The following is a 19,351-nucleotide window of genomic DNA, read 5'->3' on the forward strand; positions in this document are numbered from 1 at the left end:
TATTGGCCAAGCACTGATCAAAGTCTTTCCACATGTTAACTTATTTAATTCTCCAAGCAGCCAACTAGGCAGGGTTGAAGGGTTCCAGCTCTGCACTTGTAGACAGAAGCTTAAGGAAATTGGGAGCAGATGTGCCTGGGACTGAGCAGAGGTACTGCGATGCTGCTCCTTCAAGGACAGCCGGGGAAAGTCCTGGGGAAACACAGAGGGATGCAGAACCCGTAATTCCTTCCTTTCGTTTCTTTTTCAACTTCATCTTTACTGAGTGCCTAGACTGTGTCAGGCACTGTCCTAAGCATCATGAACACAAACAGGAAGAAGTCACATTCTGTCTGAAAGGAGAATTTGAAAGATCCAGACAAGTAAACAGAGTGTGAAGCATGGAAGGAAGCAGAGAGTGTTGAGGGGCAACAGAAGAGGGGCCCTTAGTCCATCCCATGGTGTGGGACAGCCAGGATGATGCGGAAGGGGAGGACAGCAGTCAAAGAAGGCTTCCTGGAGTAGGTGATGCTATGGGTGAGCTGGGAAAGATGAGCAGGTAAACGAGTGTTACCCAAATCTGGCTTCCCCAAACTAGCACCTAGACAGCTTTTCATAGGTTCTGGTACCACTACACACCTCCTCATCAAAATCTCTGAGGATGAGACACAGAATCAACATTTTTAAAAGGTTTCCAAGTGACTCTGATGCAGTTGGTTAGTAGAGCTGTTTTGGGGAGTCATTGATCAAAGGAGAATGGGATCACACACGAGGCCAGCAGATTCATTTGTTAATAAATGTTAGTGAGGCTTTATTGAGCCCTGGCCATGCACCTCACCTTGGGCTAGACCTGGTGACACAAATAGGGATATCACAATCTGTCCTCAGGAAGCCCACAGTCTAGAGCAGTGATTTTCAGCCCCGGATGAACATTAACATCCCCAAAGAGCCTTCAAAAAAAAAAAATCCCTAGTTCCCTTCCAAACCAATTAAATCATAATCTCTGGGGTGGAGCCCAAATGATTTTAAAGTTCAGCCAGATTTAAGAGCCATTGATCTAATGAGAGAGAGATTTTTCAGACAAGGGAACATTCTCTTGCAGGGTAATGACATAGTGACGGAGACACGCAGGGGAAAGGGCATTCTTCCCAGATGGGACCGCCTTCTAGAGAAGACGTCAGCAGAGCCGAGTCTAAAAAGATGGAGGAGAAGTGGTAAGGGTGGAGGCTGGGGAAGAGGTTTTGAGAGGAACTGCAAGCAGAGAGGACAAAATGGGCCACCATGGAGAGATAAGGGCAGCACTCAGGGAAGTGCCCCAGTCCATGCCACCTGCAGAGCCTCCAAACTCAGGGTGGCGGGCGGCTGGACTGGGGAGGTGGTTGGAGGATAAAGTGTAGACCCACGTCCAATGCTGCACTCTATGCCTGATCCTGTGCACACGGAGAGTCATTTAAAGATTTCAAGTAGGACAGCGGCATGGTCATCGTGAGTTTAAAAAGATGACTTTGGGTAGTGGGAAGGATAGATTTAAGGGGTAAGACTTGAGTCAGGGAAACCAGCCAGAGGCTCTTGCAGAGGAAGAAGCAAGGCCTGAACTCAGAAGCGAGAGGAATGGAAAGGTGGGCTCGATGATGGACTGGGAATGGAGGATGCTTAAAGAATGACGCTCAGGAATAGGCTCACAAGTCTAGGTAGATGGGGGGCATCATGTATTTAGATAGAGGATAAGAACAGAAGCGCATTTGGGGAAGAAAGATACACTCAGTTTTGGTCAGATTCAGACTGAAGTGCCTGTGGGAACACCCAGGGGAAGATGTGCAGGTGAAGTCTGCAGCTAAAGGCAGGAGTCGGGCTAAGGTCCTCTCTATGTAGGCAGTGCAGAACCCAAGAGTCAGTGGGATTGCCCTGCAGAGGCCTATCACAAGAGCAGGCGGCCAAGGATGGATCCCTGGGGAGCACTGAAACATCTCCTGGAAGCAAGAGTTGCCTACAAGGAGTTAGGAGCAGTCAGAGAGATGCAGACGGTCTAGGGTGTGGAATCATGGAGCCGAGGGAGTGACGAGTTTCAAGGAAAAGGTGGGATCCTGTAAGCTGAAGACTTTAAAATATTCATTAAATTTAGCAGGTAGGAGGCCCATGATGACTCTGTCAAAAGCAGCTTCAGTATTGATATGACTTCAGAAGTGAATGGGAGGTGCAGAGTGGCTCTTCCCACAAGCCTGATAGAGGCAGAAGGGGGAGTTTGGACATAGTAGCGAACAGGGGCTCAAGAGGAAACACACTGACCTCTTCCTTCTCCTCCTAAAGGCTTTATCCTGGACATTTCCACCTCTCACCTGCCCTTCTTGTCTTACCACCCCCCAGCTCCCACCCACTTGACTTGGTCTGAACTCCTCTAGGAGTCACCAGCAGACACTGAGTTTCATCATTTTCCAATTACTTTTACTCAAAGTACACTCAATTCTCTACCACTCTTCGGATTTGCTGTCTATTTCAACATCTGTCAGCTGCAGTGGCGGGGGGTGTGGTGGAGAGGGCTACAAAGTTTGCGGCTTTACGGTGCAGAGAGAAGGGGGACAAGGGCATGGACAGGACCCCAGTCCTTTACAGAACCCGGGGAATCACACTGCTTTGCTGGTGAGCTCCTGGGGAATTTCCAAGTGTGCTCAACATTTTGCTATCAGAGGACTCCCACAGCGGGGCTCGGCATCCTGCCCAGAGTGCTGTGATCCAACGCCCACAGCCACAGATGGGTCCAGAACGCACCACCGTTTCCCTAGAAACACTCCCACTGTCAGAGCTGTGTTCGGAGCTGGTTCATCAAGGTTGGGCTCCCGCTGGTACTGCCGGGGTTCCTCATTCTTTCTCTCGACTGCTGAGGTCTGGTTGATTGTACAAAGGTGCAGCCAACCCAAGACCCACTCCCCCCCCACCCCATGGTGGTGGTCCTTAGGGAACTGCTTGAAAGATCCCGCCCAGCCTACTTTCTCAATCCCTCAGCCTGAGTAAAATAGTAGCTTGGTGGAGATATCAGGAAATGAGGCCTTCACATGGAAACTTTGAGCGAAGATCAACCATTCTGCTGTCAGGAGGAGAGAGCAGAGGCTTTCCAAAGGACTCTCGAGGAGAAGCCCTGGCCTTGGAGCAAAGCAGGAGGTCATGCAGTCAACAGCTCCATGTCACATAAAATGCAACCTAAGCAATGACCTTCAGGCAGACTGGCTGGCGAGCAGGTGGGGATCCCGTGGCTGGCATCTGTTAGGCTCACCTAACCCAGCTGTCCAAGGTCATTTCCACATGACACACAGCAAGGCTGAACAAAGCTACCAGAGATACACTGCTTTCTGTCTTGCACTTAAAAAAAAATATTTTTTAATTGAAGCATAATTGGTTTACAGAATTTTGTTGTTTTCTGTCAAACTTGAACATGAATCAGCCATAGGTATACATATGTCCCCTCCCTCTTGAACCTCCCTCCCATCTCCCCCCATCATACCCCTCTAGGTTGATACAGAGCCCCTGTTTGAGGTCCCTGAGACATACAGCAAATTCCCACTGGCTATCTATTTTACGTATGGTAATGTAAGTTTTGCAGCCATGAAATTAAAAGATGCTTACTCCTTGGAAGGAAAGTTATGACCAACCTAGATGGCATATTAAAAAGCAGACACATTACTTTGCCAACAAAGGTCCGTCTACTCAAGGCTATGGTTTTTCCAGTGGTCATGTAGGGACATAAGAGTTGGACTGTGAAGAAAGATTAGCGCAGAAAAATTCATGCTTTTGAACTGTGGTGTTGGAGAAGACTCTTGAGAGTCCCTTGGACTGAAAGGAGATCCAACCAGTCCATTCTGAAGGAGATCAGCCCTGGGTGTTCATTGGAAGGACTGATGCTGAAGCTGAAACTCCAATACTTTGGCCACCTCATGCGAAGAGTTGACTCATTGGAAAAGACCCTGATGCTGGGAAGAATTGGGGGCAAGAGGAGAAGGGGACAACCGAGGATGAGATGGCTGGATGGCATCACTGACTTGATGGACGTGAGTCTGAATGAACTCCAGGAGTTGGTGATGGACAGGGAGGCCTGGCGTGCTGCGATTCATGGGGTCACAAAGAGTCAGACACGACTGAGCTACTGAAGTGAACTGAATGTAAGTTTCCATGTTACTCTTTCTATACATTTCACCCTCTCCTCTCCTCTCCTCCCCCTATGTCCATAAGTCTGTTCTCTATGTTTCTTTCTCCACTGCTGCCCTGCAAATAAACTCTTCAGTACCATCTTTCTAGATTCCATATATATATGTTAGTATACAATATTTATCTTTCTCTGACTTACTTCACTCTGTATAATAGGCTCTAGGTTCATCCACCTCATTAGAACAGACTCAAATACATTCCTTTTTATGGCTGAGTAATATTCCATTGTTTATATGTCCCACAATTTATTTATCCACTCATCTGTCGATGGACATCTAGGTTGCTTCCTGTTCTGTGCTAAGTCACTTTAGTAGTGACTGACTCTTTGCGACCCCATGGAGTGTAGCCCTCCAGACTTCTCTGTCCATGGGATTTTCCAGGCAAGAATACTGGAGTGGGTTGCCATTTCCTCCTCCAGGGGATCTTCCTGACCAGGGACCCATGTCTCTTTGTATCTCCTGCACTGGCAGGTGGGTTCTTTACCACTAGCACCACCTGGGAAGTCCCACATATTCTAGCTACTGTAAATAGTCTCTTGCACTTCTTAAATATGGGTGACTACAGGGCTAGGGGGCTTCCCAGGTGGCTCAGTGGTAAAGCATCTGCCTGCCAATGAGGAGACATGGGTTTGATCCCTGGGTCAGGAAGATACCCTGGAGAAGGAAATGGTAACTTACTCTGGTATTCTTGCCTGGGAAATCCCATGGACAGAGAAGCCTGGCGGTCTACAGTCCAAGGAGTCACAGAGAGTTGGACACAGCTTAGTGTTTAAACAATAAGAGGGCTAGCGGATAGTAGCAGACAATGATGAGGTTCTCTGAAGGTAACAAGCAGCCTTCAGAGGTCCCTTCTCTTCCTGAGGGTCCCTGTGGGAGTGCCCCACCCATGTGGTTCAAGAAATCCGAAAGGTATAAGGACATTGCTTATTGGTTTGGTCAAAGTTTTGATGGAGAAGCTTGCATTCAGTCTACAGGGATATTAAGGTGCATTTGCGAATTTTGGTAATTTCTGGGACATTTGTAATCTGGGACCATGAAATATCTATTGTCAGAGAAGCTGAGGACCTGGGAGCATGTTGGAACCTTGGAGCCACCTGGTTCAACTTTTTCAGATAGAAGGAGGACATTGTGGTCTGGAGGGAAAGGAGGAGGTGACCAGAGATGGGGCGGGTAAGGCACCCCATGGCACCCCGCGGTCAGACCCCTTTCTGCTTTATGCAGTATCTTAGGGCCGAGAGCTCAGGCAGCATGGCAAATAAGACCCTGGCTGTCTCCTGGGAAGAAGCGTTTAGTTGTACATTTGCTTTGCTTGTTTGCTCCCCATCAACCCTCAAGAAGGCCATCCCTGCAGTGGCTTCCTACCTCTTGGGGTATGTTCCATGCCATGTACACATGGCTTTTAAATTCGTCCATCCAGACTTCAGCCACCCTGAGGGCGTTCCTGCGGACGTGGGCGGTGAGGTCCTCGGTGTAGGGCTTGTGGGCTCGCTCGATGTGGGCAATCCGCGAGCAGGGCAGGACCTCCACGCTCCCACCACACTGCCATACCTGTGGAAGACACGGAGGCACTCATCAGTGCCCAGACTTGACTCTGAGCCTTGAACCCAGGCCACGGGTGACAACGAACAGGAGCTTGGACACACCCAGCTCGCCTCACCTTCCTCTCCTGCCTGCAAAGGGAGCGAGCCGTACCTTAATTCCACTCCCAGAACAGGAAGGCTATTGAGCCGTTCATTTGTGTCTTCTTCCCGTTTGCTGTGGTTACCAGCAAAGAGGTAATGCACCCTCCCTCTCCAGTCCTCCACCTTCCTTCCCCCATGGAAGACACTGGACATTTTGTGACCAGTGATCTGAGTTCTCCTTGCCCCAAGTTACACAATCCTTGGTAATGGTCTCTGCAGCAGTGCTTGACATGGAGGGACCAGCAGAACCTCCAGGAGAGACGTCACATTACAACGGGCCATGTGGGCCTGGACAAGGCTGAGCAGTCTCCACAGGGAGAGCCAGCGCCCTGCCCCTGCTCCATCCTTCCTGAGCCCTGAGTTCTGATGGAGCCCGAGGAAGGGGGAGGTTCAAAGAAAGGAATGATATGAAGCTTCTCCCTGATTTTGGTGAGTAGGAACTTCAACTGGATGCAATTCAGTTTTGAAAAACAGAGAAAACTGAGCTTGCAACCTGAGTGTTGAGGGACAGTGTCTTGGAGCCCTTGCCACAATCATCCCAGCTACTTGGACGTCTAGCGTTCTAGAACATGCATGTCCTTTTGTGCCTTTAGGCCTTTACTCACCCTATTTGCAATTTTGGGATGCCTGCCCTACTCTTCTCCAGCTGAAAAAAATTATCATCTCTCAAGATCTTGGCCACACTGTTGTGGGGTCTTTGCTCAGTTCTTGGGGCACAGCCGATGGCTCCCTCCTCTGGCCCTCAAAGCTCTTGACACCACAACTTACCTGCTAGTCTGTTCCTAGAGGGCAGAGTAACTCATTCATTTCTCTTCTCTAGCACTGAACACATAGCCTGGTACATGTAGGTGTTTGGTAAGTACTTTTTGAATAAATATTTAAATGACTGGTGTATATAACCAGACAATCAATCAATAAATGATTCATGCTTAATAAAGTGGGATGGACCTGAAATACCTGATCATAACTGATGAGTAAGACTTTGGAGAAAAGCAATCAAGATCTCCTGGTGGACAGCAGTGGCCGTTTGTCAGGTATTGTCAGTTGAGCAATTTGGCAGATGATATTCGCGCCTATAACATGCACCCATCAACACCCAGAGGTCTTCCTCTAAGGCTAGGTCAGTTTCAGGCTTAGCTTAATTTCCCCTGTGTTGGTTAGGAAGAGACTGCCTTCTCTTCCACCAGGCTTTTTCATACCAATTGCTCCCTGTAAGTTGCTAGAGTTGGAAAGCAAGGCACTGACTTACCACTTTCTGAGCTTCTCTTGCATTTAGTATACCATTTAGGGCCAATGGGCTTCCCTTGTGGCTCAGCTGGTAAATAATCCTCCTGCAATGACCTGGACTCGATCCCTGGGTTGGGAAGATCCCCTGGAGAATTCCATGGACTGTATAGTCCATGGTGTTGCAAAGAATCCGACATGACTGGGCAACTTTCACTTTCACTTTAGGGCCAATGGAAAGGAAACAAACATCCCCACTGAGCATCTGCTATGTGCCAGCACTGGACTGTGTAGCATGGCGGTTATGAGCAAAGGGTTTGAACTCAGACTGCTGCTGCTGCTAAGCTGCTTCAGTCGTGTCCGACTCTGTGCGACCCCATAGATGGCAGCCCACCAGGCTCCCCCGTCCCTGGGATTCTCCAGGCAAGAACACTGGAGTGGGGTGCCATTGCCTTCTTCACTAACTCAGACTGCTTGGATTCAAATCTGGGCTCTGTTTCATACTAGCTGTGTGACTGTGAGTTATTCACTTGATCTCAGTGTGTCTCAGTTTCCTCATCTCCAATGGGGATCCTACTATTCCCATCTCATGAGGCTGCTGAGAAGATTAAAGTGCTAATAAGCAAAGTGCTTAGAAAGATGCCTAGCACATAATTAGCACTTGATCAGCCTCAGCTGCTACTGATGATGTACAGCGGAATCTTCAGAATAAGATACTGTGAGGTAGCTGTTATAGCACATGCGTGTGTGCTAGGCCCCGGAGAAGGCAATGGCACCCCACTCCAGTACTCTTGCCTGGAAGATACCATGGACTGGGGAGCCTGGTAGGCTGCAGTCCACGGGGTCGCAAAGAGTCAGACACGAATGAGCGACTTCACTTTCACTTTTCACTTTCATGCATTGGAGAAGGAAATAGCAACCCACTCCAGCGTTCTTGCCTGGAGAATCCCAGGGTCGGGGGAGCCTGGTGGGCTGCCGTCTATGGGGTCGCACATAGTCGGACACAACTGAAGTGACTTAGCAGCAGCAGCAGCAGCGTGCTAGGTCGATTCAGTCGTGTCTGACTCTGCCTGCCTGGCTCCTCTGTCCATGGGATTCTCCAGGCAAGAATACTGGAGTGGGTTGTCTAGGGGATCTTCCCCACCCAGGGATCAAACCTGGGTCTATTACGTCTCTTGCACTGGCAGGCGGGTTCTTTACCACTAGCGCCACCTAGTGGTAGCGCTGCTGGAAGCCCAGTGGTTATTGTCTCCAATGCCAAATGAGGAAACAGATCAAGGCTCTCCCTTGCCCGAGACCACACAGCTGTTACGGAAAACAGAAGGATGTATCTGAACTTGACTAAAGCTCAAGGAAGAGCTAGTGCTTCCCCTAGGGTGACCAACATTTGAAGGAAGTTCCCACACCCAGGGGTGGTTCTGAGGATCAGAAGAGGGAGCCGTGGAAGGACCCAGGCTGTGCATCTTTGTGTCCATGACCTCTACATTCTGGGACTGTGTTGATTTCCAATTCACAGGTTGCTCAGATTTTTAAGAAAAGCCTTGTAAATACCGTGAATATGTACTGACAACACAGAATCAGGGTAATTATTCTTTGTGCAGCCAGAATGGAGGCTACTAATTGACATATTTCAGCAACACAACACAGAACATGATTTGTAACACAGCTGTTTTATTCCAAGACCAGTTTCTCAAAGAGTTGGTCACCATTTCACCTTAGAGTGGGCACATGTGCCATGGTTCTAATCAGAAGGGTGGCTGCAGCACCTCCCATCGTGCCTTTGGCTGCTCAGTGAAAGGAGCAGTGTGGACTCCGCTGAGCTCTTGAAGCCACACCCCTCTCCCCGTCCTGCAGCCACGCCCTCATCCAGACCACTGCCACCTCCCATCTGGACACTGCAACAGCCTTCGAACAACTGCCCTCCCTCCTGCCTTCCTCCTCCAGTCTCGTCTCCACCCAGCAGCCAGAATGAATGTATTTTATTTTAAATTGGAGGATAATTGTTTCACAGTGTTGTATCGGTTTCTGTCCTGCAAGTGTGGATCAGCCGTAAGTATACATACGTCCCCTTCCTCTGGATCCTTCCTCCCAGCTCCCACCCCACCTTACCCCTCTAGGTTGTCCTAGACAACTGGGTTGAACTCCCTGTTACACGCAACTTCCCACAAACTACCTATTTTACATATGGTAGTGTATATGTTTCAAAGCTACGCTCTCAATTCGTCCCACCCTCTCCTTCCCCCACTAGCCACAAGTCTGTTCTCTACCTCTGTGTCTCTATTCCTACCCTGCAAACAGGTTCATCAATACCATTTTTCTGGATTCCATACATATGCATTAATATACAATATTTGTTTTGAAGGTGCACCCTGGACCATGTCCTGCTGGCACCGCACCCTTCCCAGTGCAGCCTCTGAGGCTCCTGGGGCCTGGCCCCTGCCGTCCCTCCAGCCCTGTGCTTGCTTCCCGACACAGTCCACGCTGGAGCCACGCTGACATTCCTGTTTCCCCCAGCACGCCGGGGCTCCTCTCGCCTATGGACTTCGGCATATGCCGTCACATACCCCTCCTACCCCACTTCATGTAACATTCTCAGGGTGTCACTTCAGCATCACAGTTCTGTATCCCCCTCACCTAGGTTAACCTGTCCTGTTCTGTGGCTCCAGCCCTATCTTTCCCGATCATGACAGTCTTGTATTTGCTTCTTGACTATCTCCTTCCCTCTTTCACAATGTTCTCCAAGCTCTTCACCTGCTTCTCTTTAGACAGGTACTAAATGGTGCCTAGAACAGATCATGGGTTTCCAGCAGAGGTGGGGTGGCTGGGCCGGGTCAGGGTAGCACGTAGTGTTTAAAAGCACAGCTTTGAAGCCAGAGAGAATTGGATCCCAGTGTTTTTCTCTGCCACCTGCTGCTGTCACCTTTGGCAGGCTATTTCTCCTCCCAAGCCTCAATTTCACCCCAGAGAAGAAGGGGATGGAGTGCAGATATGTATTTAACCCTGAGCCTGCCTCCATGTGAGCTCCTCATGCATGCTAGTTGAGGCGGGGGCAGGATATCTGGGTCTTCTGGTCCTATCATGTCCTGGCTGAGTGGCAACTCTGGGGTGCTTCACCTCTGGTCTAGGAAACGTGCATAGCAGGGACTGCTGCACTGGACTGTGGGCTCTGGAAGCCCCTGTCATAATGCAGGGAATATTGCTAAGCCCTTAGTCTGCACTTGGTATTTTTAGGTATTTTATAATAACCATTATGGTTGCTATTGACTTCTCCTGTACAGCCACATTCAGGAGACAAGTGATTGCAGAGGAGTTATGTGTCTGGTAAAGCCCAACAGACAACAGATGTGTTACCCTCCAGAGTGCCTGACCCAGCAGGGAGAGGCTCCTCTCCAGGGGCTGGGGGCACCTATTCACCTAGAACATCTCTGCCCTCTTCTCTTCTGTGAAAAGAAACTCATCTATGGAGACCATCTGCCTTGTATATGGCCTTTGGGTTCCTGGAAGCTTCTGGTTGGAGCAGAAGAGTGTGTTTGGCATGTCTGCCCCTCCACTTCTGGACCCTGCACAATGACCCTGAAATAAACAAGAGAAAGCCTGTGCTCCACGATCCTCACATGAGTGACTCCACTGACCCATGGCTTGACCCAGAGAGAACCTCAGAAGTCTGCCCCACAGCTGATCTCAGAGACCCTCTCACGGACTGTAGACAAGCGATAGGGAAGAAAGCCACTGGCATTTGGGTTTCATGAAAGATGATGCCCTGAAGCACCCATGAAGGCATGGGAGGAACGGGGGATGAGGAAGTAGAAGGGTGCCAGGCCTGGGACAGCGGTCATAGCTGGCATGTGGTGGCATGTTGTGGGAGGTGATAGACAGGAGGCATTGTGCTAGAGAAGTAGGGCCACTGGAGGGAGGACAAAGGGGCAGAACCACGGCTCAGTATCGCAGGTTCTAGGGGGTAGAGATGCCAGGAGGAGGAAGGGCAAGGGTTGGGTATCAGAGCAGACCAAGGGTCACGAATCAAGAAGGCAGATGAGGTCGCCGGGTGTAGGAATCCACTACCAAGGTTTCCCTTGTGTGCTTGTGACCCCGGTCCGTTATAAGGAGTGAAGTGTATGCTAGTCTTACGGGCACCAGGAACGCCTGGTGGAACGGAGTCTGAGGCTGGACCTCGTGGCCTCTGGATGGGCACTGGGCATGTTTCTCGACCACACCAAGTTCTCTCCTTTCTCTGTGCCTTTGTACCCACTATTGCACCTTTCTGGAAAAACTCCCTCACTTGTTACCCAGTTCAAATATCACCTTCTTTCACCCACCCAGTCCAAATTAGATCCCCTGTGAGTACTTTTAGCTCTCCACTCTTTTTCCTTAATGATGCTTATTCACAATACTTCTATTTATGCATTTATTCTTTCAATGGTCTGCCCTCCGCCTCCATAAAGGATAAGCTGCAGGAAGACAAGGAGCATGTTGTATGTGCCAGCACCGAGGACTTAGTACATGTTCAATAACTGTGATTTGAATGAGTGGTTCCAGCAATCCCAGAGCCCTGGGCTTGGGCTAACCATACAGAGAGGCGGTTTAACTCGCTCAGCTGGCTCCCCTAATAAAGGCCATAAACATAAAATGTGCCAGATTTTACTGAACACAATGACTTCCTTCAAACCCAAGTGGTTTTTCAGCAAAGCTCTGACATTTAAGTGCAGGCTGCTGCAACGGAGGAGAGTTACTTTGGCTGCAGAGCTTAAATTACCATCGTAAAACCTGGGAAGTTATCAAATGAGTCTGGGAGATCGCAGGCGGTTTTGTCTTACAGAGCCATGAACTCAGTGTAGGGGAAGCCCCTGACCTCGCCAGTGCTCACAGACGCCCGTGGCAGAGCTGCCAGGCTGCCCCCAGATGTGACCGTGACTGAAAACCTGAACTGTCGTAAATGGCAGCGTGAGTCCTGCTCATCACCAGCTCTTCCCAGGGAGCCCTAATTTTGCTATTGTTTCAGGAAAAACTTGGTGCATCCACCTGGGAACTGCAAGCAAGCGCGCAGGTCTTGGGGGCTGGTGGAGAGACTATGGACCCTGCCTCTGTCACTCATTAGCCTTCAACTAGGACTTGTCCTTGGATGTCAGGTGCCTTCTTATTGGGGCAACTGGCAGGTGTAAAAGAGATCATGTATGAAAAGCTCCCACTAGCAAAGACAGCCATCTAGTAGGTTCATAGGAAAGATCAGATTCCTTTCTCTTCCTGGGACTGGGAGCTGCCTGGGGTTAGGGTCAGAAGACCGAATTTATGTCCTATATTTGCCAGTTACATAAACAGACCTGTTTCCCTCCCAAGCCCCTGTTTTTCCCAGCTGCCAAATGGAGGAGGTGGACTCAGGGACATCTTAGATCGCTTCTTCCTTTTGCGTTCTGTGCTTCTAAGTTTTCTTGCCAGTACTTCAAGTGATGCCCAGTATGTGAGACAAAATTGGTAGAGTTGTGAATTGGGAGCTGTAAAGCAGGGAGACACTGGAAGCAAGACGCCAGGACACAGTGTGACCATTCCTCCCATTTACAGACTGGTGATCACTCTGTAAACTTTGGTAGGAATAGCAGGTAACATCCTCATATTGAATCCATTCACTTATTAATGTCCTTCTGAAGCACCGGGTTAAGAAGGATTCTAAGGGACCATCCCTGGTGGTCCAATGGTTAAGAATCTGCCTTGCACTGCAGGAGTTCGATTGCTGATTGGGGATTTTGGGGAATCAGTTGCTCCACATGCCACAGAACAACTAAGTCCACACACTGCACCTACCGGGCCTGCACACCCCAGAGCCCACGCGTCACAACTGGAGACTGTGTGATGCAATAAAGATCCTGCCTGCGGCCACTAAGACCTGATGCGGCCAAAGATACATACATTTCAAAGGATTCCAAGCCTCTGTCTGGTCTCAGTGGAAAAGCACACTACCATTTATTAGTAATATCTACCATAAGTAAGGGATTGAGGGTGGTGGCATCTGAGTCTTGTACTTCATAAGCATGTTTCGCAGGATAAGATCCCAAATCCTGTCCAGCTTTTATCTCCTTATGGCTTTTAATGAGCTATTCTCTCTTGGCAAAATGTTCCCACTGTTCCCTTAGCCCAGAAACCCTCCTTCCTACTCTCCGTCCATCCAAAACCAGCCTGGCCCTGTTCCTCCTAACTCCTGGAACACATGATTTGCACCACTCATGTGGTCCTTATTTCTTGGCTCATGTTGTTAATTACCTTTTTATGCGTCGCTGTCTCGCCTAACTTGGCTGTGAAATGCTGAGACAAGAGCTGAAAGCCAAACCAGGCAGGCTAGGGGGAAGAAGATGAGAAGGATGGAGGCTGAGGCCTGAGAATGGCTGGCAGATCAGACACGTGTTTGCAGAGCAGTTGTAGGGTCAGAAAGGCAGGCAAACAAAGACACTGGCAGGGGCTGGGTATTCTTAGACATCCTTCAATATTCACCTTAGACATGGCAGGCGTTTTACTCTATTCGTAGCCCTGTGTGGGACTGAGAAAGAAAGAGAGGTCAAACCTGGGCAAAGCTAAGACCAAAGCCAGCGGTGGTCAGCCTCTCCCCGCTGTCACATTCATATTTATTTGCCTGGCTAATTCCTGCCTACTTTCGCAGCTGCCCTACATTTATTGAATGCCTCTGCTCAGCATTCCCATGTTCCCTGTACTTCCTCTAGCTCTGTGTGTGTGTGTGTGTGTGTGTGTGTGTGTGTATGTGTGTGTGTACAATGTTTATGTACAGTCTAAAGGCATATAGCACAAGGGACAACTGTCTATGTACCACCAGCACAAGAAAGAGTGACTGGCAGAGACATCTTTGTGCGTTTCTCCCTACCCTCAAAGGTAAGCCACCATCCTGAATCTTGTTAATAATGTCCTTGCCATCAAGCTCAACTACCTACTTAGTTTTCCCTGGTTTTAAAGGCTATATTGTCTGCATTCAGCCACTTGCTTCTTGCCTCATTTATTTTCATCACTATCGTGTTCCGTTGTATAAATATACAGGCATTTATTTACGCATGCTCTTGGTGGTCCCCAGTCTGGCTGTTTCCCGGATTATGATTAGTGCTATTGGAATGTATCCGTGTCTCTTGGCACCCAAGAGAGGGCGCCTCTCCGTGTATCTGCACCACGGTGTGACCTCTGAGGCACGGGTTATGACGCGCCTTCAGCTCTCCTAAGGAGCGTGGGATCCTGTGCTCCGCCCCCACCAGCTCAGGTGAGCACTCATGCTGCTTCACAATCTTGCCAGCATTTGGCATTGTCCTTAGATGGGTGTGAAACTCACTGTCACTGCAGTTTTAATTTGCAATTCCCTGAGCACCAGTGAGATGGAGCTTTTTTCCTATTTATGGGCCTGAAGCACTAGCCTGTGAGAGAAGGCCCTTTGAGCTGAAACAGGGCCTGGCACATGACAGGTGCTTGATAAACTGCATGGACAAGGGGCTGAGAGTTGGGCCTTAGTTCTGAGTCATCCCCTGTGCACTTTCCTTGGTGCCTTCCCAGGTTTCCAAGAGCAGATATTTCATTATTTTCAAGTGTAAGGAAACATTTTTAAAGTCCGGCAATGCTTATTCTTCCATCAGAAAAACACTCCCTGGGGATCCAGTTTCCCAAGCCCTGTTTTTACAGTAAAACACTGCCAAAGAGTCTTTTGGACAGAATTGCCACTCGGAATTAAAAAAAAAAAAAAAAATGCTGCTTTTTCTTGGAAGGTGTCCCTGAAGGGGTCTGATTTGGGGTCAGCCCTAAGAAGCACTTGAAGCAGTTCCCCTGTTTGAAAGGGATTTTTCATAACTATCAGAAGGCGGCAGGAGGATTCATCTGGCAGGAATCCGGGAAGAGACCAGCTGGGCTGGAATGTCTGGAAGCTTTTATGAAGAAAAAGTAAAAAGGCTGTTTTGCAGGGTATTGAGATTTGCTGAAATAGCTGTTTACCTATTGGAAACCCAGGGGCCGCCATGGCGCCAAGTTCAGAAAACCAGCCCATCACAGACAGGGGGTCCAGCTTTTCCTTGGACCCTAGTGCTCTGACTATAAAGACTGGAACCATGAGAGTTCATTTCCTTATAGGAAATCCCAGGAGGATCACTTTATAAACATGCAGTCCTTGAGATTCTATCCTTCAATGTTTCCAACCAAGGAGAATTTATTTATGGTTACCTCAAATCTCTTATCAGTCAACAGCCCTGATTACTTATTGTTCAAACACAACTGGCTTGATTGGACTCAAGACAAATGGAAGAAAAGGAAGAAGACAGGCCTGGTTCTATCCGGGGTGGAGGAAGTGAAGCCAGTCTCCATGGATGTGGCTGAATCCTGCTGCTCATGAAAACCTGTGCGCCTCTCTGCATCTTCCAGCCTCCCTTGAGTCAGGAGGGATCGTGTGAGCAGCTCAGGCCAATGAAACTAGAGGAAATTACAGTTGTTACTTTCGGGCCCAGATATTTAAGTGTCCAGTGAGGGAACCCATGAACACTTCTACCTCTTTTCCCCCCAATCCACTGGATGTTTTTGTCGAAATGACCTTGAAGTTCAAAGACGGGGAAGACACAAAAAAGCACCCTCAGCCCTCAGTTACCACTTGAAGAGGAGCTGTCCAGGAGCGCCTCGCACCCTTTAGGGGGCTGTGAAGTAAGTGAGAAATAAACTTGTCCTGGGTTCAGCCTTTGGGGCCTGGGGGCTGCTGCGGCAGACTGTGATCATTTCCTTGGTTCATACAAGTTGCAAGCATGTGAGGGGCAAGGGGATCAGAGAGGCTTGGGCCCTGCAGCATGGATAACAGGGGTTCAATCTATTAAGTGAGATTTTGCCGCAGAAGGTCCAGGCGTGGGGAGAGATTTCCAAGTTCAGATAACTAGTCCATTCAGAGCCAGTCCCTACTAGGGGCTGAAGATACAAAGAGGGGATTTAGTTCTCAGTGGGGAGAAAGGGAACTGTCGGGGGAAGGTAGGCATTAGGACTCCTATAAAACAGGCTATACGGAGAGTCTGGTTCAAGTTCAGAATCAGAGAAGCTGTGAGAAAACCAAAGGAGAACCCAGCAGGCTGGAAAGGGGAAAGCTAGGGCCCTGGAGACCATGAGTGGCTCAGTGTTCCTCTGGCAGCCCCGGCAGCAGCTCCATGACAGCGCCACGGAGCCCAGCGTGGGCCAGGGCAAGGGGGCTGCAGCCACACCTCCAGCCCTGGGCAGGTGACGCGGTCGAGGCAGGGCTGCCCCTCTGTGTGAAACTGAGAAGGCTGGGGAGGCTGGCTAGTTCCAGCCCAGGCGTTTCTATAGACCCAACACTACAGAAGCGTTCCAGCTCTGAGACCGAAGTGTCAGCCACGTTCCAAATCAGGGTCCCACTGACATGTGTGCTGTCTACTCTAATCACGTCTTTTTGTTTTGAACTAAGATCTCTGGCCCCGTTACCATCACTGATGCTGTCAGAAAATAATAATGAGCTTGAATGTCACAGGGACTCAGGGAATAATTTTCTGAAATCCAAATAAAACCCTTCCCGTCCCTAGTGTGAGAGTCATTTTTATCAGCCCCTCCATTTACTCAGGAGTGCTCAGAGCCCTCTCTGGTGGGTTAAGCCCCTGAATTGCTGTGAGCGCCTTCTCCTTGTGGATGTATTCAGAAAAGCTCTCTCTATCCAGCTGCTATTCAAAGCTGATTCCTGGACTATGTTTAATTTATACTTTGCTATATGAAGATGAGCCACTTACTCGTTTAAAGTGTTTCCTTTTTTATGTCTTTAATCAGTGGCTCTTTCCTCTCTCAGAAGTTTAATCTAATCAGAAACAACCTCCCACCAACACATATGAATGGCTCTTTAGCATGTTCTAGCCAAATTCAAATTGAAAGTCCATACTGGATGAACCCCAAAACACTGGCCCAAAGAATAAGCCAGGAGGAGAAGTCAGGAGGTCCTTTCTGAAATGCAGGGCGATCAGAATCACCTGAGGAAACTATAACACACTCTGTCACCTCCTAGCACAGTGGGGTCAGGTGACAGGGGACCCATGTGTCACTGGGACAGTGTAGGTGGTGAAGTCTGGCAGACCCTGGGTGCAGACATTAGAGGAAGCTGTGTGTCTGGCTCATGCATCACACCCACCTTTGGCTCAGAGGGATCCTTGAGGGTAACATTTAGATGATAAAAGTGAATATGAGATGCTGAACATTTTCTCACTCAGAAATATTTGTTCTAAAGAGTTCCACTCCGCTGGAATTCAGATTAAGAAAGCAGTGTGCTGAGTCTTCACTTAAAGAGATTTGCCCTTCTCATACACATCAAAATGAATTGTCGGCTTGAGTTTCATCTCTGATAGGTACCTACAGCAAACGCACATGAAAAATGAGATTTGTGGGCTTCTCTGGTGGTCCATTGGTTGGAATCCACCTTGCAACGTGGGGGACCCCAGTTCGACCCCTGGTCCCACGTGTCTCAGAGCAACTAAGCTTCGCGTACCACAACTACTGAGCCCGTGTGCCTAGAGGCCGTGCTCCTCCCAAGAAGGGGCCATCGCAATGAGAGGCCCACACACCACAGCTAGAGAGCAGCCGCTGCTCACTTCAACTAGAGGACGCCTGCACAAAATGAAGGCCTAGCACAGACAATAAATAAAACTTTCAAAAAGGGGATTTACGAAATAGATCAGCATTGCAGTTCAGCAGAGCTGCAGGGGACCTAACCAATTACCTTCCCTTTCCCATCTGAGGCTCAAGGTCGTGTGATACTTTAGAAGCCTAGTAGGAAATGTTTCCAAGGCCTCTGCCTCTTGGGAGATAGGAGGTCACAGTGGTCAGAGTACAGGGGTTAAACAGTCTTGATGTCAAATCCTGGGCTTCTCAGGTGGTGCTAATGGCAAAGAACCTGCCCGCCAGTGCAGGAGACATAAGAGATGCTAGTTTGATCCTTGGGTCAGGAAGATCTCTTGCAGAAGCAATTGGCAACCCACTTCACACATGCATGATGTCAAATCCTACATTTTCCACTTGCTGGATTGGTGACTTTAGAGAATTTATTTCACTTTCTAACATACAGTTGTTTGTGAAATGGAGACAAAAATGACACACTGCAAAAATAGTTGTGAGCGTCAAATGAATGAATACACAGAGGGTTATTTCAACACCTAGTCCAAGTTTAGAGCCTGCTAAGTATGTGGTATAACTATTATCTCTGTAAAGTTTTGTTGATGATAAGATTTGCTACCATTAGGGCCGGAGGAAACACTACATTCCATTGGGCTCAAGATTTATACGTCCATCTGCCTACACATCGCCTCCACTTGCGCATCTCTCAGGCACCGCACATTTACCATGTCCAAAACCAAGTTCTTGATTTCCTTCCCTGCCTCCATGGGTGTCCCTTCGTTTTCCCCTCATCGACATAACAGCCCATGCCTGAAACCTGCATAAATAATTATGTAACTCATCTATAATTATGTCCCCTTCCTTTCCTTAGCATCTAATAATACATCAGTAAATGCAGTCAGTTCTACCCCCTAAATATAGCTTAAATTTAATCACACCTCTCAATCTGCACAGACAATTCTGGTCTAAGCTGCCATTATCTTTGTGTGGACAACGCTATCAACAGCCTTCTAACAAGTTGGGTTTTTTTGGCTGCAACTCTTGTTGCCCTCCACTCCATCTTCCAAAATTATAAATCAATCATGTCCCTTCTATCCTTTAATTCAACTTAACCATTATTTGTGGATACTTCCTTCCTTTGGGCTGGGGGCTTTGGTGTGAGATGGTAATTTTGTCTGGAAAAAAAGCATGCAAAGTCTGTGACTTTCGGGAACTTATATTCTTACATTACGTTTTTTGTTGAGTCATTCAGTTCAGTTTAGTCGCCCACTAGTGTCTGACTCTTTGCAACCCCACGGATTGCAGCACACCAGGTTTCTGTGTCCATCTCCAACTCTCAGAGCTTGCTCAAATTCATGTCCATCAAGTTGGTGATGCCATCCAACCATCTCATCCTCTGTCATCCCCTTTTCCTTCTGCCTTCAACCTTTCCCAGCATCAGGGTTCTTTCCCATAGAGTCAGTTCTTCACATTAGATGGCCAAAGTATTGGCGCTTCAGCTTCAGCATCAGTCCTTCCAATGAATATTCGGGACTGATTTCCTTTAGGATTGACTGGTCTGATCTCCCCGTAGTCCAAGGAACTCTCAAGAGTCTTCTCCAACACCACAGTTCAAAAGCATCAATTCTTCAGTGCTCAGCTTTCTTTATAGTCCAA

General features: G+C 48.6%; 1 protein-coding gene across 2 annotated transcripts in view; it reads right to left on the minus strand.

Moving 5' to 3' along the window:
• Window positions 1-19,351, minus strand: part of GALNT18 (polypeptide N-acetylgalactosaminyltransferase 18) — a 357,288-nt gene that overhangs the window by 60,703 nt on the left and 277,234 nt on the right. For both annotated transcript variants that reach the window (XM_005689675.3, XM_018059545.1), the window contains exon 7: window positions 5,538-5,723. In XM_005689675.3, the coding sequence (XP_005689732.1) occupies window positions 5,538-5,723 (186 nt within the window). The remainder of the gene's footprint in view (window positions 1-5,537; window positions 5,724-19,351) is intronic.

Source organism: Capra hircus, chromosome 15, assembly GCF_001704415.2.
Source record: "Capra hircus breed San Clemente chromosome 15, ASM170441v1, whole genome shotgun sequence".
In the NCBI taxonomy this organism is placed as follows: Eukaryota; Metazoa; Chordata; class Mammalia; order Artiodactyla; family Bovidae; genus Capra; species Capra hircus.